We start from the raw sequence: 22844 nt of genomic DNA, 5'->3' as shown, positions 1-22844 counted from the left end.
CCGATCACGTGATGGAGCACGCAGCACTCAGGGAGAAGGGAAGAACGGCCACTAGCCGCAAAAGGCATTGGATTTTCTTTGGGTGCATTACGGCCACACAAAGGGGATCCCGTCGTGAAATTCAAGGCATTATCAAGTGCTTGTCAAATTGTCAGTGAGAGACTGATGTAGTGTGTACAGCCTGCACAAAAAAACAAAGCAGAGCTCAGGCCTTTTTTTAAGTTTATTTTTTCAAATCATCATTAGAGTCTCATCATGCAGCATTAGAATGTATTACACATCAATACGTATAGCCCAACGTTTATAGAACAACTAAAGTTACATTAATAACTCTAAAATTAACCATATAGGAATAGTTATTCCTTTGTTAACCGCTCAACACAGAATAGCCTCGTGCTCACTTTCTCAAATTGTTTTTTAATTCAGGTTTGTTCAATTGTATTCTTCATACTATAAAATAATGCCAAATCTTGTCTGCTAAATGAATTACTGTAGCCCACAGCCATATGGCATAGCCAGATCAGGAACTAACATAAGGACAACTCAGAGTTATGCTATTCTGTTCTTCTGAAAATAGACTACATTTTCTTCCTATCATGTTTCTTTAGACCTGTGTAAAAATAAATAATGGATTTATTGTGAAGGTGAAGACTATATTACATGGATGTTCCAAAAGGCCTGCATCAGTGGCTTGTGTGGAAGCCAGAAGATGTTAAATGTGTTTATGTTAATTAATGGTTAATTACCATGAGACCGACAATTATTTGCTTGACACTTATTTGCTTGACTTGCTTGACAAATCGCCAGCTGATGAAATTTCGTGGCCGCCACAGCTGTAATCCACTGTCAATGTGTAATGCTAGCTCCAACTATAACTATAATGTTACCTTGTGTCTATAGGGGACAACAGCGGCTGGGCGGACATCTTTGATCGAACCGTCAGGAAGGTCGACCCACAGGGCTTACCACCACCAGAAGACTGCTGTCAGTGTGTGTGCTTGTGTCAGTGTGTGTGTTTGTTAATGTGTGTGTTTGTGTGTCAGTGTTTGTGTTTGTGTGTCAGTTTGTGCATCAGCGTGTGTGCCATCAGTGTGTGTATGTGCATGCGTGTGTGTGTGTTGGTGTGTGTGGTTGTGTGTCAGTGTGTGTGAGCATGCATGTTTGTGTGTGTGTATGTGTGTGTGTGTGTGTAGTGCTGTATTAATTGTGTTGTTGTGTAGTCTTGCAGCAGTACCCAGAGCATTGTGACTGTATCAAGACAGAACTGGAGTGTGTGGAAGTCAACTTACATGACGTTCCTCAAGTCTCCACCAATGTCACCTGGCTGTAAGTACCTCTCTCGGTGTGTGTGTGTTTGTCTGTCTGTGGTGTGTGTGTTGTATGTGTGTGTGTGAGAGAGAGAGAGAAAGCACTCCCAATTTGGGTTATTTGGTAACCCAGCGCTGGTTAAATAATGGACATAACACCCGCTGGGTTATTTTTACTCAACCAGTTGGGTTGCGTGAATAGCCCAACATGTTGGGTTGCGTGAATAGCCCAACATGTTGGGTTGCGTGAATAGCCCAACCAGTTGGGTTGCGTGAATAGCCCAACCAGTTGGGTTGCGTGAATAGCCCAAACATGGGTTCATGTTGGGTAATTTTTACTCTCAAGCTGGGTTGATCTAGCAGCTGGGTCTTTTTTAAATATATTCCTTAGTCTATTTTCTGTAGGTATGGTTTCTTAGGGGCATGACTTTTCAGACAGAGCTTATTGGCCACCCGTGAGAGTAAATGTTCATTCTTGTTCATTATGTTAAGTTTACATAGTGCAGAATAAAATGTTTCCACACAAAAAATATTTGACACATTCTTCTATACTATTAATATTATTGATTACATATTAGAATAACATATACAGCCTTATTGAATCTCAACAATTATCAGGTATCACGGTAAGGCCCAAGCGCAGACTGTGTGAAGTAACAATGTTCATTATAACCACAGGGGCAGGTAAACAACAGATCAAGGCAGGCAGGGGTTGATAATCCAGAGGTGGAGCAAAGGTACAGGACGGCTGGCAGGCTCAGGGGTCAGGGTCAGGGTGTCACGGTTGTCGTAGGAATGAGCGGACCAAAGTGCAGCATGTGTCGTTACACATTTTATATATACTGTGAAACTATGCAATACATAAATATACTGAATGAAGAAAAAACTAAACAAACCGTGACACAGAGATACACAACTCAAAATGAATCACCCACAAATCGCCCACAAAACCCCTACTTAAGTATGATCTCCAATTAGAGACAATGAGGACCAGCTGCCTCTAATTGGAGATCATCCCAAACAAAACCCCAACATAGAAATACAAATCTAGAACCTAAACATAGAAATACAAAACATAGAGAAAAAAAACTGTCATTCCCTGACCTACTCTACCATAGAAAATAACATCTTGTTACACAGGGACAGGCGGGCACAGGGTCAGGACAGACAAAGGTCAAAAACCAGGAGGACGAGAAAAATTGAGACTAGGGAAAAAACAGGAGCTGAGACAAAACGCTGGTAGGCTTGAACAAACGAGACGAACTGGCACCAGACAGACAGAAAACACAGGTATAAATACACATGGGATAATGGGGAATATGGGCGACACCTGGAGGGGGGTGGAGACAAGCACAAGGACAGGTGAAACAGATCAGGGCGTGACAACAATAGGATTTACATAGGCTTTTAGGGAACTCATACACCTCAGTATGTAACGGTCGTCGTATGTAGTAGGTCAAGGCGCAGCGGGTTGAGTGCTCATTTGAACTTTTATTGAACACTTAAATAACAAAACAAGAAAACGAACGGACGCACTGTATTGCAGGCTAAACACAGCAGTGCAAAAACAACTTCCCACAAAACCCATTACAAAAAACACCCCTCTATATAGGACCTTCAATCAGAGGCAACGAAAAACAGCTACCTCCAATTGAAGGTCAAACCAATAACCCTAAACATAGAACTAGGAAGACTAGACCAGAACATAGAAATATACTAACATAGAACATAACCAAAAACCCCAGAGAACTCTAAACAAACACCCCTCTACATAAACACATAACCCAACAAACCCCGAAACACTCTAAACAAATACCCCCTGCCACGTCCTGACCAAACTATAATAACAAATAACCCCTTTACTGGTCAGGACGTGACCCAGTAAGCATTATTGAAGCTTTAAAAATGTCAATGTGCCTTAACCTTAACATGTGATAACTATACATCAGAACAGATGAACAGGAATGACATTTACTCTCATGGGTGGCTAAAAATAACTTTCTGAAAGCCACGCCCCTGCTAAACTACGCCTTCAGTCTTATGATCTGACCTGCTGGGTCATTATCTCAGTAACCCAGCACCAATAACCCAGTACCCAGCACCAATAACCCAGCACCAATAACCCACACCAATAACCCAGCACCAATAACCAATCATCCAGCACCAATAACCCAGCACCAATAACCCAGCATAAATAACCCAGCACCAATAACCCAGTACCCAGCACCAATAACCCAGCACCAATAACCCAGCCTCAATAACCCAGCATCCAGCACCAATAACCCAGCATCAATAACCCAGCACCAATAACCCAGTACCCAGCATCAATAATCCAGCACCCAGCATCAGTAACCCAGCACCAATAATCCAGCACCAATAACCCAGCACCAATAACCCAGTACCCAGCATCAATATTCCAGCACCCAGCATCAATGACCCAGCACCAATAACCCAGCACCAATAACCCAGTACCCAGCATCAATAATCCAGTACCCAGCATCAGTAACCCAGCACCAATAATCCAGCATCTAGCATCAATAACACAGCAGTTTTTAAAGAAAACAACCTAACTAAGTGACCCAATGCCTGCAACCCAGCAGCAGGGTCAACCAAATAACCCAGCAGCAGGGTCAACCAAATAACCCAGCAGCAGGGTCAACCAAATAACCCAGCAGCAGGGTCAACCAAATAACCCAGCAGCAGGATCAACCAAATAACCCAGCAGCAGGGTCAACCAAACAACCCAGCAGCAGGGTCAACCAAACAACCCAGCAGCAGGGTCAACCAAACAACCCAGCAGCAGGGTCAACCAAACCACCCAGCAACAGGGTCAACCAAACAACCCAGCAACAGGGTCAACCAAACCACCCAGCAACAGGGTCAACCAAACAACCCAGCAACAGGGTCAACCAAACAACCCAGCAGCAGGATCAACCAAATAACCCAGCAACAGGGTCAACCAAACAACCCAGCAGCAGGGTCAACCAAACAACCCAGCAGCAGGGTCAACCAAACAACCCAGCAGCAGGGTCAACCAAACAACCCAGCAGCAGGGTCAACCAAACAACCCAGCAGCAGGGTCAACCAAACAACCCAGCAGCAGGGTCAACCAAACCACCCAGCAACAGGGTCAACCAAACAACCCAGCAACAGGGTCAACCAAACCACCCAGCAACAGGGTCAACCAAACAACCCAGCAACAGGGTCAACCAAACAACCCAGCAGCAGGATCAACCAAATAACCCAGCAACAGGGTCAACCAAACAACCCAGCAGCAGGGTCAACCAAACAACCCAGCAGCAGGGTCAACCAAACAACCCAGCAGCAGGATCAACCAAACCACCCAGCAGCAGGGTCAACCAAACAACCCAGCAGCAGGGTCAACCAAACAACCCAGCAGTTTTAAGAGTGTGTGTGTGTATGCTTTTGCAACCATGTGGCCTTTGCTTGTGTATGTACAGGATGTGGGTCTGTGTTTGTGGTCGCGAGATTTCATTACAGTCCCGGAGTACTAGAGATGTGTTTGGTTGGATCCTGAAAATGCTTTTTAGTCACTTATAGGCTACATTATAATCAATCATTTGTTGATTATGTATCCTTGAAACTGGTCAGTAGTGTCTGCTAAATTCAGTTTCTTTAACTTTCAAAGAGAGAATGAAATCGAAATCGCAAGTATAATGCAAAGCTATTGATTGGTTCGAAAGGGACCATCTCGTTATTGAAAAAATAAGATTGAGTGTGATGAAAAACTGTAGACAGCGTTGCCCAGGGCCTGGGGGACTAGAGTTATCCAGGGCCTGGAGTTTTTATTTATTTTACCCAGTAAGTTGACTGAGAACACATTCTCAATTACAGTAATGACCTGGGGAATAGTTGCAGGGGAGAGGAGGAGGAATGTCTCCTCGCTGCCCGGATGTACTCCAGATTGCGGCGGTCAGTTCAGATGAGAAAAGGGTGTCTAGCCCCCTTGTTACGAATACTCTTTGGCCCTGCAGTCTAGGGGGGATGGCAACGAGACCCGTAACATAAATCATGCAAATTATAATAGTGAAAAAGTAACAGTGAGAACAAATAACCACAGACAACAACAATCTACCGTCAAACTCTAATGGTTTATTTATAAACACACGGTAAAGGGGTGTGAGAAGAGGGGCTGAGCTGGACCCAAGCAAAGAAACAATAAGCCAAAAACACCCCTAAACTAGACTAGCCTACTTCAGTACAGCTAACTAACTAACCAAAAATATAGTGGGTGGTCCGCCCAGTTCTAACTAGGGTACTTAGACAAAGTATTCCTACGGGTAATGTATGCACATGGGCAACTGGTCTTCTTACCCCCTTTTCCCACCAAACAAACAAACAGTCAAACAACAAAACAATACTCACAGGATAACCGGACAAATGTGACATGTAGGAGCAAAACAAAAGATAGATCCATACAGAAAGATCCATACAGAAAGAAAGAAAGAAAGAAAGAAAGAAAGAAAGAAAGAAAGAAAGAGAGAGAGAGAGAGAGAGAGAGAGAGAGAGAGAGAGAGAACACATAGAGATTGATCTGGGGAGAAAACAACTGACTGCATTTTTAAACCAAGGGAAAGGGGCTGTGATTGGTTGAGGGAAAAGGAGCAGGTGTCTTCTGATTGGGGGAATGATGATTGTCACCTGTGAGGAGGATAAGGAGAGAAAATAAATACACATACAGGATACACACTCAGGATGCCTGTATCCATAACACCCCTCAAGTCAATGTCTCCACACCTTCAAGGCCTTGACGACAGCCAACAGCTCCCGGTCCCCCACGTCATAGTTTCGCTCCGCCAGGCTGAGCTTTTTCGAGAAGAAGGCACAGGGGCGGAGCTTCGGTGGCGTACCCAAGCGCTGAGAGAGCACCGCTCCGATCCCAGCCTCGGACGCGTCCACCTCCACTATGAACGCCAAAGAGGGATCCGGATGGGCCAACACGGGAGCCGAGGTAAACAGAGCTCTTAGGTGCCCAAAAGCCCTGTCTGCCTCAGCTGACCACTGCAAACGCACCGGGCCTCCTTCAGCAGTGAGGTAATGGGAGCCGCTATCTGACCAAAACCTCGGATAAACCTCCGTTAGTAGTTAGCAAACCCTAAGAACCACTGCACTTCCTTTACCGTGGTGGGAGTCGGCTAATTACGCACGGCTGCAATGCGATCACTCTCCATCTCCACCCCTGGAAATGGGATACCCTAGGAAGGAGACGGATTGCTGGAAAAACAAGCATTTCTCAGCCTTGACGGACGGGTCATGCTCCAACAGGCGACCAAGCACCCTGCGCACCAGGGATACATGCTCGGTGCGTGTAGCGGAGTATATCAGAATGTCATCAATATACACCACTACACCCTGCCCGTGCAGGTCCCTGAAAATCTAATCTACAAAGGCTTGGAAGATGGATGGCGCATTCATCAACCCGTACGGCATGACGAGGTACTCATAGTGCCCTGAGGTGGTACTGAAAGCCGTCTTCCACTCGTCTCCCTCTCGGATACGCACCAGGTTGTAAGCGCTCCTGAGATCTAGTTTGGTGAAGAAGCGCGCCCCATGCATTGGCTAAGTCGCTGTGGCTATGAGTGGTAGCGGGTAACTATACCTCACAGAGATCTGGTTAAAACTCCCTCCTTCTTCTTCACAAAAAAGAAACTCGAGGAGACGGGTTAAGTGGAGGACCGAATATACCCTTGACGCAGGGATTCGAAGACATATGTTTCCATAGCCTCAGTCGCCACCTGTGAAAGAGGACACACGTGACTCCTGGGAAGTGCAGCATCTACCAGGAGATTTATCGCACAATCGCCCCGTCGATGGGGTGGTAATTGAGTCACCTTCTTTTTAGAGAAGGCGAGAGTCAAATCGGCATATTCAGGGGGAATGCGCACGGTGGAGACCTGGTCTGGACTCTCCACCGTAGTAGCACCAACGGAAACCCCTAAACACCTCCCCGAGCACTCCCGCGACCACCCCGTGAGAGCCCTCTGTGGCCAAGAAACAGTGGGGTTATGACAAGTTAACCAGGGTAGGCCTAGCACCATGGGAAATGCAGGAGAGTCAATAAGGAAGAGACTAATTCTCTCCTTGTGCCCCCCCGCGTCACCATGCCCAGAGGAGCGGTGGCCTCCCTAAATATATAATAAACCTGACCCTAATGGTCGACTATCTAAGGCCTGAACGGGGAAGGGCACAGCCACGGAAACAATGGGGATCCCTAAACTATTGGTGAACAATCTATCTATAAAGTTCTCAGCCGCACCTGAATCGACGAGCGCCTTATGCTGGGAATACAGGGAAAACTCAGAAAAAGTGACATAGACAAACATATGAGCAACAGAGGGCTCTGGGTGAGAATGGTGCCGGCTCACCTGGGGTGACGCCAGAGCGCCCTGCCTGCTGCCTCGATCCCCAGAGGAACCAACCCGGCACCGACCAGCAGTGTGACCTCTGCGGCCACAGATGGTGCACAAGCTGGAACCTCCTCCGGTCTCCCTGCACCGCCCCTCCCAGCTCCATGGGTATCGGAGAGGGGTGGGGATGGAACCAACAGACCCGATCTGAACGTCCGCGGGTAGCCAGCAGGTTGTCCAGCCGGATGGACAGGTCCACCAGCTGGTCAAACGTGAGGGTGGTGTCTCTGCAGGCCAACTCCCGACGGACGTCCTCGCGCAGACTGCAGCAGTAATGGTCGATCAGGGCCCTGTCGTTCAATCCCGCGCTGGCAGCCAGGGTCCGAAACTCCAAGGCGAACTCCTGTGCGCTCCTCGTCCCCTGCCTCAGATGGAAGAGGCGTTCACCCGCCGCTCTACCCTCGGGCGGGTGGTCGAAGACTGCCCGGAAGAGGCGAGTGAACTCCTCAAATTGGTCCAACGCCGCATCTTCCTCTCTCCACACGGCATTGGCCCACTCCAGGGCTTTCCCGGTGAGGCACGAGACGAGGGCGGACCCCCATCTCACAGCCCGAAGGAGCCGGGTGGACGGTTGCCAGGTACAAGTCCATTTGTAATAGGAACCCCTGGCAGTTCGCAGTCGTCCCATCGTATTCCTGGGGCAGGGAGAGACAAATTCCACTGGGACCAGGATGAAGAGGGGCGCTCAGTGGAGACCCCGGTTGTGCTGGTGGAGGCGCTGGAAGAACTCCCTGTCTCTCCCAGCGGTCCATTGTCTGAACAATGTGGTCCATGGCGGTGCCAAGATGTTGGAGTATGGCTGCGTGCTCCCAGATGCGCTCCTCCACCCCTATACCCGGAGTACCTGCTCCTGCTGACTGCATAGTATTGGTCTGTAATTCTGTAATGCGATGCTACTACTGCTGGCGGCAGAGAAGTCAGACGCAGGAGAGCGGAAACTGATTTACAACGGTTGTGTTTAATAACCATAAACCACCGTCAACAAAATAATACAATCAATGGGTCAAACAAAACCCGGTAACTACCAGCATACCGTGCACAAGCACGACAACAAACAATTACAGACAAGGACATGGGGGGGAACAGAGGGTTAAATACACAATATGTAATTCATGGAATTGGAACCAGGTGTGATGGAAGACAAGACAAAACCAATGGAAAATGAAAAGTGGATCGGCGATGGCTAGAAGGTCGGTGACGTCGACCGCCGAACGCCCCCCGAACAAGGAGAGGGACCAACTTCGGCGGAAGTTGTGACAGAATGAGCCAATTGTAAGCTGAGGATGATTAGGTGACCATATGAGGGCCAGATTGTAAATTTAGCCAGGACACCGGCATTAACACCCCTACTCTTACGATAAGTGGCATGGGATCTTTAGTGACCACAGAGAGTCAGGACACCCATTTAATGTCCCATCTGAAAGACAGTACCCTACATAGGGAAATGTCCCCAATCACTGCCTTGGGGCATTGGGATATCTTATTAGACCTCCTACTGGCTCTCCAACACCACTCCAGCAGCATCTGGTCTCCCATCCAGGGACCAACCAGGACCAACCCTGCTAAGCTTCAGAAGCAAGCCAGCAGTGGGATGCATGGTGGTACGCTGCTGGCGAGACATACCCAGGGACTGGAGGACTGGAGTTAGCCAGGGCCTGGTGGACCGGAGTTAGCCAGGGCCTGGGGGACCGGAGTTAGCCAGGGCCTGGGGGACCAGAGCTACCTAGGGCATGGAGGACTAGAGCTACCCAGGGCATGGAGGGCTAGAGTTACCCTGGGCCTGGGGAACACCAGTTACCCAGGGCCTGGAGGATTATAGGTAACCAGGGCTTGGAGGACTAGAGTTACCCAGGGCATGGGACTAGAGTTACCCAGGGCATGGGACTAGAGTTACCCAGGGCATGGGACTAGAGTTACCCAGGGCCTGGATGACTTACAGTACCAGTCAAAAGTTTGAACACCTACTCATTAACGTTTATTTGTATTTTTTTAAACTAATTTTTACACTGTAGAATAATAGTGAAGACATTAAAACTATGAAATAACACATATGGAATCATGTAGTAACCAAAAAAGTGTTAAACAAATCCAAATATATTTTATATTTGAGATTCTTCAAAGTTGCCACCCTTGCCTTGATGACAGCTTTGCACATTCTTGGCATTCTCTCAACCAGCTTCATGAAGAATTATTTTCCAACAGTCTTGAAGGAGTTCCAACATATCCTGAGCACTTGTTGGCTGCTTTTCCTTCACTCAGCAGGCCAACTCATCCCAAACCATCTCAATTGGTTTGAGGTCGGGTGATTGTGGATGCCAGGTCATCTGAGGCAGCACTCCTTCACTCTCCTTGGTCAAATAGCCCTTGCACAGCCTGGAGTTGTGTTTTGGGTCATTGTCCTGTTGAAACACAAATGATAGTCCCCACTAAGCGCAAACCAGATAGGATGGCGTATCGCTGCAGAATCCTGTGTTGGCCATGCTGGTTAAGTGTGCCTTGAATTGTAAATAATTCACTGACAGTGTCACCAGCAAAGCACCATCACACCTCCTCCTCCATGCTTCACGGGGGGACCACACATGCGGAGATCATCCGTTCACCTACTCTGCATCTCACAAAGACACGGCTGTTGGAACCAAAAATCTCACATTTGGACTCATCAGACCAAGGGACAGATTTTCATTGGTCTAATGTCCATTGTTCGTGTTTCTTGACCCAAACAAGTATCTTCTTATTTGTGTCCTTTAGTAGTGGTTTCTTTGCAGCAATTCGACTACAAAGGCCTGATTCACGCAGCCTCCTCTGAACAGTTGATGTTGAGATGTGTCTGTTACTTGAGCTCTGTGAAGCATTTATTTGGGCTGCAATCTGAGGTGCAGTTAACGCTAATGAACCTGAACTCTGCAACAGAGGTAACTCTGGGTCTTCCTTTCCTGTGGCGGTCCTCTTGAGAGAGTTTTATCATTGCGCTTGATGTTTTTTGAAACTGCACTAAAAGAAACGTTCAAAGTTCTTGAAATTGTCCGATCTTCATGTTTTAAAGTAATGATGGACTGTCGTTTCTCTTTGCTTATTTGAGTTGTTCTTTCCATAGTATGGACTTGGTCTTTTACCAAATAGGGCTATATTCTGTATACTACCCCTATCTTGTCACAGCACAACTGATTGACTCAAACGCATTAAGAAGGAAAGAAATTCCACAAATTAATTTTTAACAAGGTACACCTGTTAACTGAAATGCATTCCAGGTGACTACTTCATGAAGCTGGTTGAGAGAATGCAAAGAGTGTGTAAAGCTGTCATCAAGGGTGGCTACTATGAAGAATCTCAAATATTTGTTTAACATTCTTTGGTTACTACATGATTCTATATGTGTTATTTCAGAGTTTTGATGTCTTCACTATTATTCTACAATGTAGAAAATAGTAATAAAAAAAATAATAAAAAAACCCTGGAATGAGTAGGTGTGTCCAAACTTTTGACTGGTACTGTATGTTTTATGGATTATAAATAACATGCTGTCTAAGTCACATCGCCTGTGTGTGTGTGTGTGTGTGTGTGTGTGTTCTGCAGTAAGATGTCAGTGAGTTATTAGTCAAAAGAAAGGAAGAAACAGAGACTTAGTTTATTACTTTCATTTACTAGTGGCTTCCCCTTGTTCGCTGTTTATTCTCTCGTGTCCTCTCTCCTCTTCCTGCCAAGAGAGAGCACATGGTTTACTGTGTGAAGTCAGTAGTGTGTGTACAGATGTATTATCATAATTTGTTCACACAGAGAATTTTCCTGCACAGCAGAAAATGTTAATTTTAGTGTATGCAAGGTTTAAAAAGGCTTCTAAAGTTTGTAATTGTCACGGTTGTGCAGCGTGTGTGTCGTTCCACATTTTATTTACACTGTGAAACTATGCAATACATATAAATAAACTGAATGCCAAAAAACAACAAACCGTGACGCAGAGGTGAAACATACACTACTCAAAATTAATCTCCCACAAACCCAGGTGGGAAAAACACCAACTTAAATATGACCTCCAATTAGAGACAATGACGACCAGCTGCCTCTAATTGGAGATTATCCCAAACACAGCCCAACATAGAAATAGAAACCTAGAACAACCCAACATAGAAGTACAAAACTAGAACATAACAACATAGAAAAACTAAACATAGAAACCCCCCTGTCACGCCCTGACCTACTCTACCATAGAAAATAACAACTTACTGTGGTCAGGACGTGACAGTAATTTAACTTTAAAACGTCAGACTTGATTTAAACAAACAAAAAAATGTAACAACCCCTACAAAAATGTCCATTATTTATAATCCACATAATAATTCACATTTTTCTGTTGCTGCAGGATTATTTTACTGCTGTGAGAATCTGGTCAAATTAAGATCCTACATCTCCTTATCTTTGTCTGTGCTTTACTTCTAGCTTGTCATCACCCCGCTGTTAAGTGTGTGTGTGTGTGTGTGTAACCATAGTAACAGTACTGTGTTTTCTGGTTCCTGTTTCAGGTCTCTGAAGAGTAACAAGATAAAGAGCTTGTCTGACAACATCTTCTCCAAATACCCACACTTGCAGAGACTGTGAGTACTAATATGAAACTGGACTAGACTGGATTTGACTGGACACGACTGGACTTATTGTCAAGTCAGTTATACTTTTGTTGTCTATTTGCATGAAAATAATTGAGTCCATGTATCAAAGTTGACGAGTCATCCTGTTAGAAAGGATATCATATCTAGTTAGAAACATGTCTGGGTTTGAGACTGTTATCCTACCGAGATAAAAATCTGGTCCAGATATATCAGGGTAACCAGGCAACCTTGGTCGGATTTGAATCCCGGCCTAGATTCTAGTTGTTGTACTAGTGATTCTTACGAAACATAGTGAACACTAGACAACGCTCTCGATACGTGGTCAAACAGCTTGTTTAATGGATTTCGTAAACACAGCCTGAGGAGGACCATCACATTCATCATTATTCTCCTTCGATGTTCACAGGGGAAATGGCAGATATATCAGGGTAACCAGGTAACCCTGGTTCCCGGAGTACCACAGGCCCTTCATGTTCATCATTTAACCGATCTGGAAGACCAGGAGTGTTGATTTTAGGCAATCACTAAACTGATTAATTAGCTCAGTTGGTCGGGTGTTTGTGCCTAGTTTGGACAGAAAAAATCCTGCAGTACCTCCAGGAACAGGGTTGCTTAGTCGTTAACCAGGTTTCCTAGGAATGAGCTAATACAAGTTAACGCAGAGTTTTCCCAAACTCTGTCTTAGGGACCCCATGGGGTGCAAGTTTTGGTTTTTGGCCCTAGAACTACACAGCTGATTCAACTAACCATCTCATCATCAAGGTCTAGATTATTTGAATCAGCTGTGTAGTGTTAGGGCAAAAACAAAAATATGTACCCAGAGGGGGCCCCAGAACCGAGTTTGAGAAACACTGAGTTAACACCTGGACCTACCAGGACAGGTCTTCACGCAAGGTAAAGTGCACCAGGTAATTTGGCAAAATGTACAATCTGATGTACAGCAACAACCTGGGGAATAATGGTACTATGAGAGGACTGACTGGTTGAGAGGACTGATTGGTTGAGAGGACTGAATGGTTGAGAGGACTGAATGGTTGAGAGGACTGAATGGTTGAGAGAACTGATTGGTTGAGAGAACTGATTGGTTGAATGAATAAAAGTGTCTGGAGAAAGCATTACAATTACAGGACTATTTGCATAAAACACGAACGTGGAAATGAATGTAAATATGCGACCAATACAATTTGGTTTTGAGAATAGTTCTACTACAGCTAAACTCATACAATATTGTACAGCGAATGTGTAATTTTGGGATATCACATAATATATTCAGGATTTTACTGTACATCCCCAATGGCAGCCTCTTCCCTACATAGTGCACTACATTTGACCAGAGCTCTGGTCTAAAGTAGTGTACTATATAGGGAATAGTGTGCTATTTTTCCTTTATTTAACTAGGCAAGCCAGTTAAGAACAAATTCTAATTTTCAATGACAGCCTAGGAACAGTGGATTAACTGCCTTGTTCAGGGGCAGAACAGATGTTTACCAGATGTTTACCTTGTCAGCTCGGGGATTCGAGCTTGCAACTTTTCGGTTACTAGTCCAACACTCTAACCACTAGGCTACCTGCTGCCCAATAGGGCTCTGGTCTAAAGTAGTACACTATGTAGGGAATAGGGTTCTATAGGGCTCTGGTCTAAAGTAGTGTACTATATAGGGAATAGGGTGCCATTTTGGAAGCGAACTTAAGAGGCTGCTGTATTTGAGGACCATTTGGGGCCTTATCCAAGGAATCCTCTAAAAAACGGTTTTAAGGCCGGTTAAATGTAGATTTCCTCCTAAGTTGACATACCCCAAAGTAATGATTTATCCTGAGAGGGCCAAAAACAATACCTAGTAATGCTTTAACTGCCAGAAAAGATTAAATATTACATTTCTGGTAATAAAATGAGTTATAAATCGCTGAGTTGTAGTCACTTTAGAGGATACAAGCTCAAGTATACAGTACAAATATGAAAAATCATAAGATTCTTTTCCTATTCAACAAAAGTGGAGTAGTAGGGCTTGAAATTGTTGAAGTGCCTTTTTAAATATAGCAACAATTAAACAACTTACATCTTTTTTTGTATAGTCAATTAAATTGGCACCATTTTATTTAACTGACGACAGAGCATTTTCTGCCTAGCGACGCAGAGTCGCCAATCAAATGCCTGCTAACTCGTTACAATTTCAGCTTTAAGCAAAAAAAAAGTGACAGTGTCCCTCTTGTGACCAAGCGAAAGTTGTTTAAACTCTACAGATTATTTTGTATTATTTTCATGCTGAGAGCTCTGTAAATCTATCTGGGAACGTCACAGCGAGATGAGTGTTTTTGCTGCAATCGCTAGACTCTCTCTCTTTCTCATATACCCTATTGTAAGCAGCGCTACAAGGTTCACAGGCACAGGAAATCAACCCTTGGTTTGGATAGGCCAGAAAATGTGATGGGTCGCTCCCTATGCAAATGAGGTGTCATATTTCACATACTGCATCTCAGCTGAGAAGTTAACAGCTGTCACGCTCGTCGTAGTAAATGGACCAAGGCGCAGCGGGTCAAGTGCTCATCTTAACTTTATTTGCAAACAATTAATTAACAAAACAAGAAACGAACGACCAGTCTTGCAGGCTAAATACAGCAGCGCTAAGAACAACCTCCCACAATTCCCATAGCAAACATGCTCCTACTTATAGGACCTTCAATCAGAGGCAACGATAAACAGCTGCCTCCAATTGAAGGCCTCAATCCCAATACCTAAACATAGAATTAAACACCCTAGAACAGATTTAGAAATAGACAAACAGAATTTTTTTAAACATTTTAGTCATTTAGCAGACGCTCTTATCCAGAGCGACTTAAAGTAGTGAATACATCTTTTTTTTAAATGCATGAAATGAAATATATATATTTTTTTGTACTGGCCCCCCGTGGGAATCGAACCCACAACCCTAGCGTTGCAAACACCATGCTCTACCAACAGAGCCACAGGGAAGGCTTGGACCAAAACCCCAGACTAATAAATCAAACACCCCTCTACATAAACACACACTCAAAACCATATAAAACAAATACCCCCTGCCACGTCCTGACCAAACTATAATAAAAAATAACCCCTTTACTGGTCAGGATGTGACAGTACCCCCCCCCCCCCAAAGGTGCAGAACCCCAGATGCACCTAACAAAAAATATCTACCAAAATAAAACCCCTAAACTAAAGGGAGGGAAGGGAGGGTGGCTGCTGTCACCGACAGCTTCCGTGCTACACTCCCCCTCCCCAAACCTCCTACAGTGGAGGTAGCTCAGGCTCTGGCCTTAGTCTGCCACCTAACCAGTCCACCTCTACTGAATACCTCGGCCTGAAGCATGTCACTGTAGAACCTGGACTGTACTCTGGGAGCTCCGGACTGTAGGGCGATTCTGGGAGCTCCGGACTGTAAGCCGACTCACTCGGTTCCGGACAGTTGGCCGTCTCTCTTGGTTCCGGACAGTGGGCCGTCTCTCTACGGGGCACTGTCGCCGGAAGCTCTGAACGAGGCACTGTCATCGGAAGCTCGGGACTGGGCTGACGCACTGGAAGCCTGGTGCGTGGGGCTGGTACTGGAGGTATCAGACTGGAGACACGCACCTCAAGGCTAGTGCGAGGAGCGGGAACAGGATACACTGGGCCGTAAAGCATTACTGGCGGTCTGGAGCATACAACCCCTACGGCCTGAGTGCTCACTCGAGCTTGGCACTTGCGAGGGGCTGGAATCATTTTCACCGGACTGTTCGTGCGCATAGGTGAGATCGTGCGCACTTCTGCATAGTACGGTGCTCCTCTGATCCTCTGTTCCCCATAATAATCACGGATAGTTGGCTCAGGTCTACTGCCTGCCCTTGCCAAACTACCCGTGTGCCCCCCCCCCCACATTTTTTGGGGGGCTGCCTCTCTGGCTTCCTTGCCAGCCGTGTTCTCCTGTAGCGTTCCCGGTCCTCTATAGCCTTTCTCTATGGTCCCACTCCGGCTAATATCTCCTCCCAAGTCCAAAACTCCCGATAGTTCACCTGCTGCTGCTTTCTCAGCTGCTTGGTCTGTTGGAGGTGGGAGGTTCTGTCACGCTCGTCATAGAAATATACAAACATAGAACATGGACCAAAACCCCGGACTAATAAATCAAACACCCCTCTACATAAACACGCACTCAAAACCATAAAACAAATACAAATACCCCCTGCCACATCCTGACCAAACTATAATAACAAATAACCCCTTTACTGGTCAGGACGTGACAACACCAGAGAGCGTTAACAGCAGAGAGTTTTAACCCCTGGTCGGGCTCCGTCCCATATGCGGGACGGACATCCAGCGAAAAATCCTATCGCCATTAGCATAACAAAATTTAATTAATTTTTTTTCTCAAATACAGGACTATCGTTTTATAGATTCACCTCTCCTGAATCGAACCACGTTGTCCGATTTCAAAAAGGCTTTACAGCAAAAGCAAAACATTAGATTATGTTAGAGGAGTATATCGTAAAAGTAGCCACAGCCATTTTCCGACCAACCACATGCATCACAAATAACCAAAAAACAGCTAAATGCAGCACTAACCTTTGACAATCTTCATCAGATGACACTCCTAGGACATCATGTTACACAATACATGCATTCCTTTGTTCGATAAAGTTCATATTTATATATAAAAACAGCATTTTACATCGGCGCATGAAGTTGACTAACTATTTTCCCTCAAATGCATCCGGTGAAACAGCGCTACAATTTACTAAATTACTATTCGAAAACATTTTTAAAATGTAATATTGTCATTCTAAGATTTATAGATGAACATCTCTTGAAAGCACCTGTCATACCAGATTTAAAAATAACTTTACTGGGTAATCACACTTTGCGATAAAAGGGGATGCGATACTCAGAAAAATAGTTACAGGTCAGCGCCATCTTGGAACAATCGCATATCAAATCTACTCTTGTATACTATTGTCAATAATCCCTTACCTTTGATTATCTTCATCAGAAAGCACTTCCAGGCATCCCAGGTCCACAACAAATGTATTTTTGTTCGAAAAAGTTAATCCTTTACATCCCAATAGCTTGTTCTTGTTAGCGCGTTCTGAAGGCTGCTCCAAAACTTCCGTCGGCCACGGGACTCCTCTTTCAATAAAATGCTTTTTTTAAAATTTATTTAGGTTTGTTCAAACATGTCAAACGTTGTGTAACATAAATCTTTAGGGCCTTTTTCAACCAGAGCTCCAATAAGAGTCAAGGGGGACGATTGCATTGTCTTTCAAAACGTTTCGAAAGGGGAGGGTAGCCAGGGGCGCCGGCGTCATAATGGTGATGGCCCTCCTCATGTGACCACTTTCCACAGCGTCTCATTCAGTCAGTTTTCACAGTAGAAGGCTCAAATCACTTTGTAAAGACTGGGGACATCTAGTGGAAGCAATAGGAAGTGCTCAATGAACCATAGCTCACGGTGTGATTTATAGGCAAAGTGATGAAGTTGAGTCCGCAATTCAGAATTCCACATCCTGTTACGATCGGTCTCGGGGTTTTGACTGCAATATGAGTTCTGTTATACTCACAGACACCAGTCAAACAGTTTTAGAAACTTTAGGGTGTTTTCTATCCACAAGTATTAATTATATGCATATCCTAGCTTCTGAGTTTGAGTAGGAGGCCGTTTAAAATGGGCACGATTTTTTTTCAAAAATCGCTGTAGCGCCCCCTATCCTAGGCGAACGACAAGAGGTTAACAGCAGAGAGTTAACACCAGAGAGTTAACACCAGAGAGTTAACACCAGAGAGTTAACACCAGAGAGTTGCATGTGAAGCAGGACAACCAGAATGTTCAGACAGGTCAGTCTGAAACGGTCCAGAAATGGTCACTACTTTTGCCCAGGACCTATATCCACAAAGCGTCTCAGGGTAGAAATGGTCCTAAGTGCTGAAAATAGAGACATTTTGCTCCTACATCCCAAATAAGGTTATTAAGAGCGATGCAATAGGGGAAACGTTTTAGGGTCTCTGAAGAATGGGATGGTTCTTTGAAGAACCATACAAATTTCCCAAACCAGAAATGTTCCCGGCCCTCCAGAAGTGGAATTGAGTAGCCCAGCTGTAGGGTTTTAAGGTCTGGGTTTGCCAACATGGCCATACTCGCAATCGTATGTGTAAGTTGACAGTTGATAGTAGGAATGCCAAACAAAAAAATAATAATAATTGACAAAGTACCTCTCAGCATGTTCTGACTGCAAAAAAAATGCTACAGATTAGGAACAGCGCGGAGGGGTGGGTGTGTCTGTCCTCAACCTGCAGAATGCGTATCATCAGCACATCAGCATTTCATCATATTTCCCATCACCACGCTTGTTAGATATTATGCACATTGATAGCTTGATTAGTAAACGTCCTCGCCGTGTTATTTATCATAGTAGCAGGAAGCAGCAATCCTACATGATCAGATCCAAAACATGCAAGGAAAAATGATTGGGTGAAATTATGAAGCGACTGGATGGCGAAACACAGCTTCACTCTATCCAATCAGAGCTGCAGGATCTAAGTATTGCCCGCCCCTTCTCGTTATAGACAGGCAAACCAGCCAATTGAGTTATTTAGACCACGTGGAAAAAGTGTCAAACTCATTACGCGGAGGGACAAGTGTCTGCAGGTTTTCGCTCCTCCCTTGTACTTGATTGATGAATTAAGGTCACTGTTACGAATCCCTTTGGCCCTGCAGTCTAGGGGGGGATGGAAACGAGACCCGTAACATAAATCATGCAAATTATAATCGTGACAAGTAACAGTGAGAACAAAAACCACAGACAACTGAAATCTACCGTCAAACTCTAATGGTTTATTTTAAACACACGGTAAAGGGGTGTGAGAAAAGGGGCTGAGCTGGACCCAAGCAAAGAAACAATAAGCCAAAAACACCCCTAAGTGTCTAGCCTATTTCAAGAACAGCTAGCTAACTAACCAAAAATACAGTGGGTGGTCCGCCCAGTTCTAACTAGGGTACTTAGACACAGTATTCCTACGGGTAATGTATGCCCATGGGCGACTTGTCTTGGTACCCCCTTTTCTCACCAAACAAACAAACAGTCAAACAACAAAACAATACTCACAGGATTACCGGACAAATGTGACATGTAGTTGCAAAAACAAACTAGATCAATACAGAGATAAAGGGGACACAGCGAGCGATTGAGAGAATGAACACAAAGATTGATCTGGGGAGAAAACAACTGACTGGGTTTTTAAACCAAGGGAAAGGGGCTGTGATTGGGTGAGGGAAAAGGAGCAGGTGTCTTCTGATTGGGGACTGATTGATGACTGATTGGGGGAGTGATGATTGTCACCTGTGAGGAGGAGAAGGAGAGAAAAGAAATACAAATACCGGATACACACTACCTGTATCCGTAACAGTCACTAATTAGTAAGGAACTCCCTTCACATGGTCTTAATTGAAAGGAAAAAACTAAAACTCACGGACACCAGGCCCTCTATAGAATGACTTTGACAACACTGACATAGAACCTCACACATGACTGACTGACATAAAATGCGTACGGACACCCGAAAATGATGAATAATTACCCAAAAATATTCTGATCATAAAATCGTAAAAATAAAGAATAACCCTTGAATGATTAGGTGTTACAAAACGTTTTTACCAGGATGTAGTTCAACATCTAAAACTCAAGACTAAGGTCGCTTGTCAAAAGCCTAAAACGATCTAAAACAAAGATACTTTTGTTGCATAAAGATACTTTTGTTGCATAGGGACGTCTGTCTTTTTGCGTTTTACCCCAAATCCCTTGTGACACGTACTGAAATGTCCTCGTCTCAGTGGGACTTCTTGGTTTAGATATAAGGTAAAAAAAAATATATATATATATATATATATATATATATATATATATATATATATATAGCTTGTGTTTTTTTTCTTCCCTTCTGTGGCGGCTCATCAAATCACATGCATTCCAACGCAGGTCCCAGGTGCAGTTCGTTAGTCTGGGAAAGAGTAATGTTTTCATATTTTACACACTAACCTGTCATATAGTGATCTGTAATAACATTATCTGACATCTCTCAGGGAGAGATTCACTATTTAATATAGCTACTATCAATCACACACAGAAAAACACAAACAAACACACACAGACATATATACACACACACACATACACACACACACACACACACACACACACACACACACACACACACACACACACACACACAGATAGGAATGCACATTGCTGTTTTTTATTCATCAGGCTGGAGGTAGCCTAGCGGTTAAAGAGGTTGGGCCAGTAATTGAAAGGTTGGCGGGGTCCCATACATTTTTTAAAATATTATTTTTTTTTACTTTTGAAGGAACTCAATCCAGCTTTTAACTTACTCTTGAAAGCCGTAATAGTAGAATGCACAAGGTCTATTTTTCAGAAATTTGGTTGTGTATCATCAGTTTTCCTCTTGTTAATCGTTGTCTATCTATTTATAACTTGTTAGAAATGTCCAGGTCAACTAGTCCATGTCAGCTAATGTTTATTTTAGTTGTTTTTAGACCATAGATATTGTTGCCATTTTATTTTATTTTTTTATCACTCAAATATCATACATTAGGAATATACATTACACATGGCGAAATGTTTTGGAAAGTTTGTTGCTTTGAAAGTGTATTGAAAAGTTTTTTAGTTGGTTAGCTACTTTTTTGAGTTTGAGATCGTGCGACGCGGGTGGTATCAGTCTCTGGGACCACTACTATCTGTCCAGTGATCCTGCCGACCAAGGCCGGGGCTGACGAGCTATTTGTCCCTAGCTGCTAGCTAGCTGCTTATTAAGCTAGCAGGGTTTTCTTGAGGGCTCGAATGCAGCCCGCAACGCGGTTAGCCATAGTAGCTGGGACCGCAGATTGTCCCGGGCTTGTGGCTGTCTAGATTCTTGCTGTTTGTGGCTTTCAATCTTCCCTGTGACCTACCCTGTCTGGAACAGTGAGGAGTAATATCATAATTTATGTTACTACTCCCCACACCCACCTCCTCCAGTTTGAATTAAGGCAAAGGTTCGTAGGTCATGTTAGAGTTTGTTTACAGCGTTTATCAAAGAGATGCAATTTGCATATCCGGTATTAGTTATTCACCAGAGAGTCTGTTATTATGGTCCCGATGGATGGAATATGGTGTTTGTGTTTGTGTGTGTGTGTGTGTGTTTCATTATGATCCTCATCCTTTATTCATTAAGTTACCACACACACACACACACACACACACACACACACACACACACACCTAACAAGTCATGTGTGATTGACTATAAAGACCTTCACCATGCTGTTAAGCACTAGACTGGCGGATAAGCCCTGCCACCACCTCTGGGTTGGCATCCATTCCAACTGGGTTAACACTGTACTGGGTTAACACTGTACTGGGTTAACACTATACTGGGTTGGGACAGTACTGGGTTAAAACTGTACTGGGTTGTGATTGTAAAGAGTAAACACTGTACTGGGTTGGGACTGTACTGGGTTAACACTGTACTGGGTTAACACTGTACTGGGTTGTGACTGTACTGGGTTAACTCTGTACTGGGTTGTGACTGTACTGGGTTAACACTATACTGGGTTAACACTATACTGGGTTAACACTGTACTGGGTTGTGACTGTACTGGGTTAACTCTGTACTGGGTTGTGACTGTACTGGGTTAACACTATACTGGGTTAACACTATACTGGGTTAACACTGTACTGGGTTGTGACTGTACTGGGTTAACACTGTACTGGGTTGGGACTGTACTGGGTTGGGACTGTACTGGGTTAACACTGTACTGGGTTGTGACTGTACTGGGTTAACACTATACTGGGTTAACACTATACTGGGTTGGGACTGTACTGGGTTAACACTATACTGGGTTAACACTATACTGGGTTAACACTGTACTGGGTTGGGACTGTACTGGGTTAACACTATACTGGGTTGGGACTGTACTGGGTTGGGACTGTACTGGGTTAACACTGTACTGGGTTGGGACTGTACTGGGATGGGACTGTACTGGTTTGGGTCTGTACTGGGTTGGGACTCTACTGGTTTGGGACTGTACTGGGTTGGGACTGTACTGGGCTGGGACTGTACTGGGCTGTGTTGTAGCTAGAAACATATGTTATGTACCACAAACTGAATGACTTCATGTTATTTTAGAACGGGAAGGCCATTAACAATTATGTTTACTATTTCCTGGTGAAGGAATGTTGAACCGCTGTGCTTGACTTAACGATGTGTTTGTGTTTGTTTCTTCTCCCAGGTTCCTACAGAACAACAGCATCCAGACAATCTCCACTCAAGCCTTCAGTGGACTCTACAAACTAGAGAAACTGTGAGTACTGACATACCTCTTTACCACTTACTGAAGACAGAGGGGGACAGAGAGAGAGAGAGAGCGGGGTGGGGAAAGAGAGGGAGAGAGAAAGAGAGGTGGAGAGAGAGGGAGGGAGAGAGAGGTAGAAAGAGGGAGAGGGAGGGAGAG

General features: G+C 44.5%; 1 protein-coding gene across 1 annotated transcript in view; it reads left to right on the top strand.

Moving 5' to 3' along the window:
* The window catches only part of LOC115155050 (relaxin receptor 2), a 71199-nt gene that overhangs the window by 31693 nt on the left and 16662 nt on the right, over positions 1–22844 (top strand). Inside the window, exons 3-6 of the mRNA XM_029701844.1 lie at positions 901–984; positions 1221–1326; positions 12253–12324; positions 22623–22694. Of these exons, the coding sequence (XP_029557704.1) occupies positions 901–984; positions 1221–1326; positions 12253–12324; positions 22623–22694 (334 nt within the window). The remainder of the gene's footprint in view (positions 1–900; positions 985–1220; positions 1327–12252; positions 12325–22622; positions 22695–22844) is intronic.

The sequence above is a fragment of the Salmo trutta genome, chromosome 19 (genome assembly GCF_901001165.1).
Source record: "Salmo trutta chromosome 19, fSalTru1.1, whole genome shotgun sequence".
NCBI lineage: Eukaryota > Metazoa > Chordata > Actinopteri > Salmoniformes > Salmonidae > Salmo > Salmo trutta.
The sequence above is the reverse complement of the archived record's forward strand: the minus strand, read 5'-3'. Positions and strand labels throughout refer to the sequence as shown.